This window comes from Budorcas taxicolor, chromosome 15 (assembly GCF_023091745.1).
Source record: "Budorcas taxicolor isolate Tak-1 chromosome 15, Takin1.1, whole genome shotgun sequence".
NCBI classification, from domain to species: domain Eukaryota; kingdom Metazoa; phylum Chordata; class Mammalia; order Artiodactyla; family Bovidae; genus Budorcas; species Budorcas taxicolor.
The window spans coordinates 46,394,980-46,398,074 of NC_068924.1; the positions used below are offsets into that span (position 1 = coordinate 46,394,980).

The 3,095-nt window shown below is 38.4% G+C and overlaps 1 protein-coding gene across 1 annotated transcript; it reads right to left on the bottom strand.

The window, feature by feature from the left end:
* Nucleotides 1-621: 621 nt before the first annotated feature.
* LOC128059847 (olfactory receptor 52E8-like) lies at nucleotides 622-2,005 on the bottom strand. The gene is made up of 2 exons (XM_052652128.1): nucleotides 1,090-2,005; nucleotides 622-662 (listed from the first exon to the last, which is right to left on the bottom strand). Exons 1-2 carry the CDS (start codon nucleotides 2,003-2,005, stop codon nucleotides 622-624), a joined length of 957 nt encoding a protein of 318 aa, XP_052508088.1.
* Nucleotides 2,006-3,095: the final 1,090 nt, after the last annotated feature.

The window sequence follows — 3,095 nt, forward strand, 5'->3', positions numbered from 1 at the left end:
AGAGTTATGTTTTATTTGGCAGGAATTTTTAGGACTTCAAGCCCAGTAGGCAGTATCTCAAGTAACCCTAATAGAACGGATTCAAGGAAGCAAGCAGGGGAGGGGAGTCAGGAGATATAGGAGTTTTGAAACAAAGGTAGTCTGATCACCGAAAGATTGTTGTTAATTTAAAAAATAACAGATATCGAAAGTTAAGAAATTTAGTGCTTTTCTGTTTTTCTATGTATGGGAAGGTGCAAGAGTCTAGGCTAACTGAAATCATTCTTTTGGTATGCACCTTAGTCATCTGGGGCCTGTAACCTGTGTTTTCACAGTCAGAATTTCTTCATGGCTCACTCTGAGGAGTGGCTGCAGTCTGATGGCTGCTAGACAACAGGTATTCTTTTCCTTCCTGAGTTCCCTCAAGGCTCACCAGCTCATTTATAAAAACTTTGCATTTTACTTCCTACTCGTCGTGTGATCTCATTGAATATCCTTATGAAAGAAATCTTATTACTATCTGAAAGAGATCTAGAGCACCTTACAGTTTTAACAGAAAGCTATTTCTTCAGTGAATAAAATCTCTCCTCCTTGAGATTTACTCTTGCATAGCATATTCTATGCCTGGGTCAATAGTGAATATCATTGCAAGTATACATTGAGACATACACAAACACACATGCCTGCAACAATTACAACCAGTATTTCTTTTCTATGTCTACATATAATCTATATGGTACTTAGACAACTTTAAGGGACTTCCCTGATGACTCAGTGGCTAAGAATCCACCTGGAGTGCAGCAGACGCAGGAGAGTACAATCCCTGGATCAGAAAGATACCCTGGAGGATGAAATGGCAACTCACTCCAGTATTCTTGCCTGGGAAATCCCATGAACAGAAGAGCCTGGTGGGCTGCAGTCTATGGGGTCTTAAAGAGCCTAAGTGACTAAGTTCAAGCCTATATATATATATATATATATATATATAATTAATTTGGGTGAAATACATTGCTTTATTAATTTAATCACAAGTGTCAGTCTTCCTAGACTTTATACCTTTATAAGCTGAATGAATTACCTCTAATCCAATCTTTTTTTTACCAAATATACTCTGTATATGCTCCTGGATTTGCTTGGTCCTGATTCCATAAATGACTGGGTTGAGGGCAGGGGGGACAACTACATAGAGATTAGCCAGAAGGATATGGATATACTGGGGGATGCTATGACCAAAACGATGAGTGAGGAAGGAGAAGAGAGCTGGACCAAAGAAGGCTAAGATAATACAGATATGAGAACTACAGGTATTTATAGCCTTTAGGCGGGCATCTTGGGAAGGGAGATGAAAGACAGTATTCAATATCCTAGCATAGGAGATAATGATAAGAATCACATCCAGAAACAATATGGAAATATCCCCAAGACCATAGTAGACATTAGCACTAAGGCTGGCACAAGCCAGACGCGCCACTCCCATGTGCTCACAATAGGTATGAGGAATGATTCTGTGTCCACAGTAAGGCAGTCGCAGGAGGAGAAAAATGATGGGGGCATTCATGCATACACTTCTTAGAACTACCACCATACCAATCACACCAATAACTCTATTGGTGAGGATCATGCTGTACCTGAGGGGATTGAAAATAGCCACATAGTGATCAAAACCCATGGCAAGAAGTACAATACTCTCCATGACTGTAAAAAAGTGGATAAAAAAGACTTGAGCAATACAGCACCCAAAGCACAGCTCCTGAAGGTTGAACCCGAAGATACCCAGCATCTTGGGAATGGTAGCAGTAGAAAGACTCAGATCAATCACTGACAGCATGGCCAGAAAGTAGAACATGGGTTGGTGAAGGCTACGATCTGTCCAGATAACAAGCAGAATAATAATATTCCCAATGAGAGCAATCAGATACACGACGCAGAAGGGAAAGCCAAGCCAGATCTGTGCAACTTCCAACCCTGGAATCCCCAGCAACAGGAACGAAGAAGGATGTGGCTCAGTGACATTGGGAGAAGACATTCTTCGGCAGGTGGCATGATTTTTAAAAATTATTGATGATTACCATTGGACAATCCATAGTTAACTGATATCTATAAAGATTAAAAATAAGAAATTCCCAAACAAAGGATTGGTATTAGGAATAAATTTCTCTAAATGTCTTTATTTTTTTTCTTTTCCAGTAGTCCATACATAATCCTAGTGACTCTTCTCACTTGTACCATAAGTATAAGAGTTGAAGTGTCAAATAGAAGTTAACACCATTTTCTCTTAAAATCATGGGTTCAGAGTAGTTAAATGCACTCTGTCTTGTTCTCCAAGACAATAGCAATAACCACCAGAATAATAACATCTATCTTGAATTGGTTACCTACTATTTTTCAGACATTATTCTTAATGTTATGTGCTTATATTATCTCATTCAGTTCTCTCCACAATTTTATGACACAAGTTGTACTGGTCTCTGGTTTATGAAACTAAAAGGTTTTGAGATGTTGGTTAACTTATACCATTGCTTACAGAGCTAATAATCATCAGAATCAAGATTTGAAATTAGTTTGGAAGTAGGCTTTGTGACATGGGTCTGGACCTATATTTGCAAACTTGTCAGTAGAGGTAGTGAAAGAGGGTATAAAGGAAAACAAGACATGAGGAAAAATAAAAGGAGTTGGTTCAGTCAAAAATATCTCAGAAAGAATAAATCTGAAATATTTATACTATCAGATATTGAAATTTTCCATAAAGCTATATCACAGTGTTACTGGCAAAGTGAAAAAGGTAGAAAAGGAGACAGTGGAACAGAACTGAGAACCTAGAAGCAGATCCACACAATCCTTGGGGTCCAGATATCTAAATCTCAGACATCTCCAAGTAGGAATTTAAGGTAAATCGTCAAGTGGGGAATGATACTCCATGAAGTTTCCTCTCAGAATGAAGTTCATTTTTAAGAACCTGTCGACTCCTTTAACTGTTGAGAGAAATGTGACATCAGATCTGAGATAGCTAAGCTGTAAAGTTAAGGCACAGTTCCTAAGACTGTCCTTCCTTCTGACACAAACTTCAAGTATATGGGTTTTCCCAAACTATATCTGGGTTCAATAATTTACTAGAA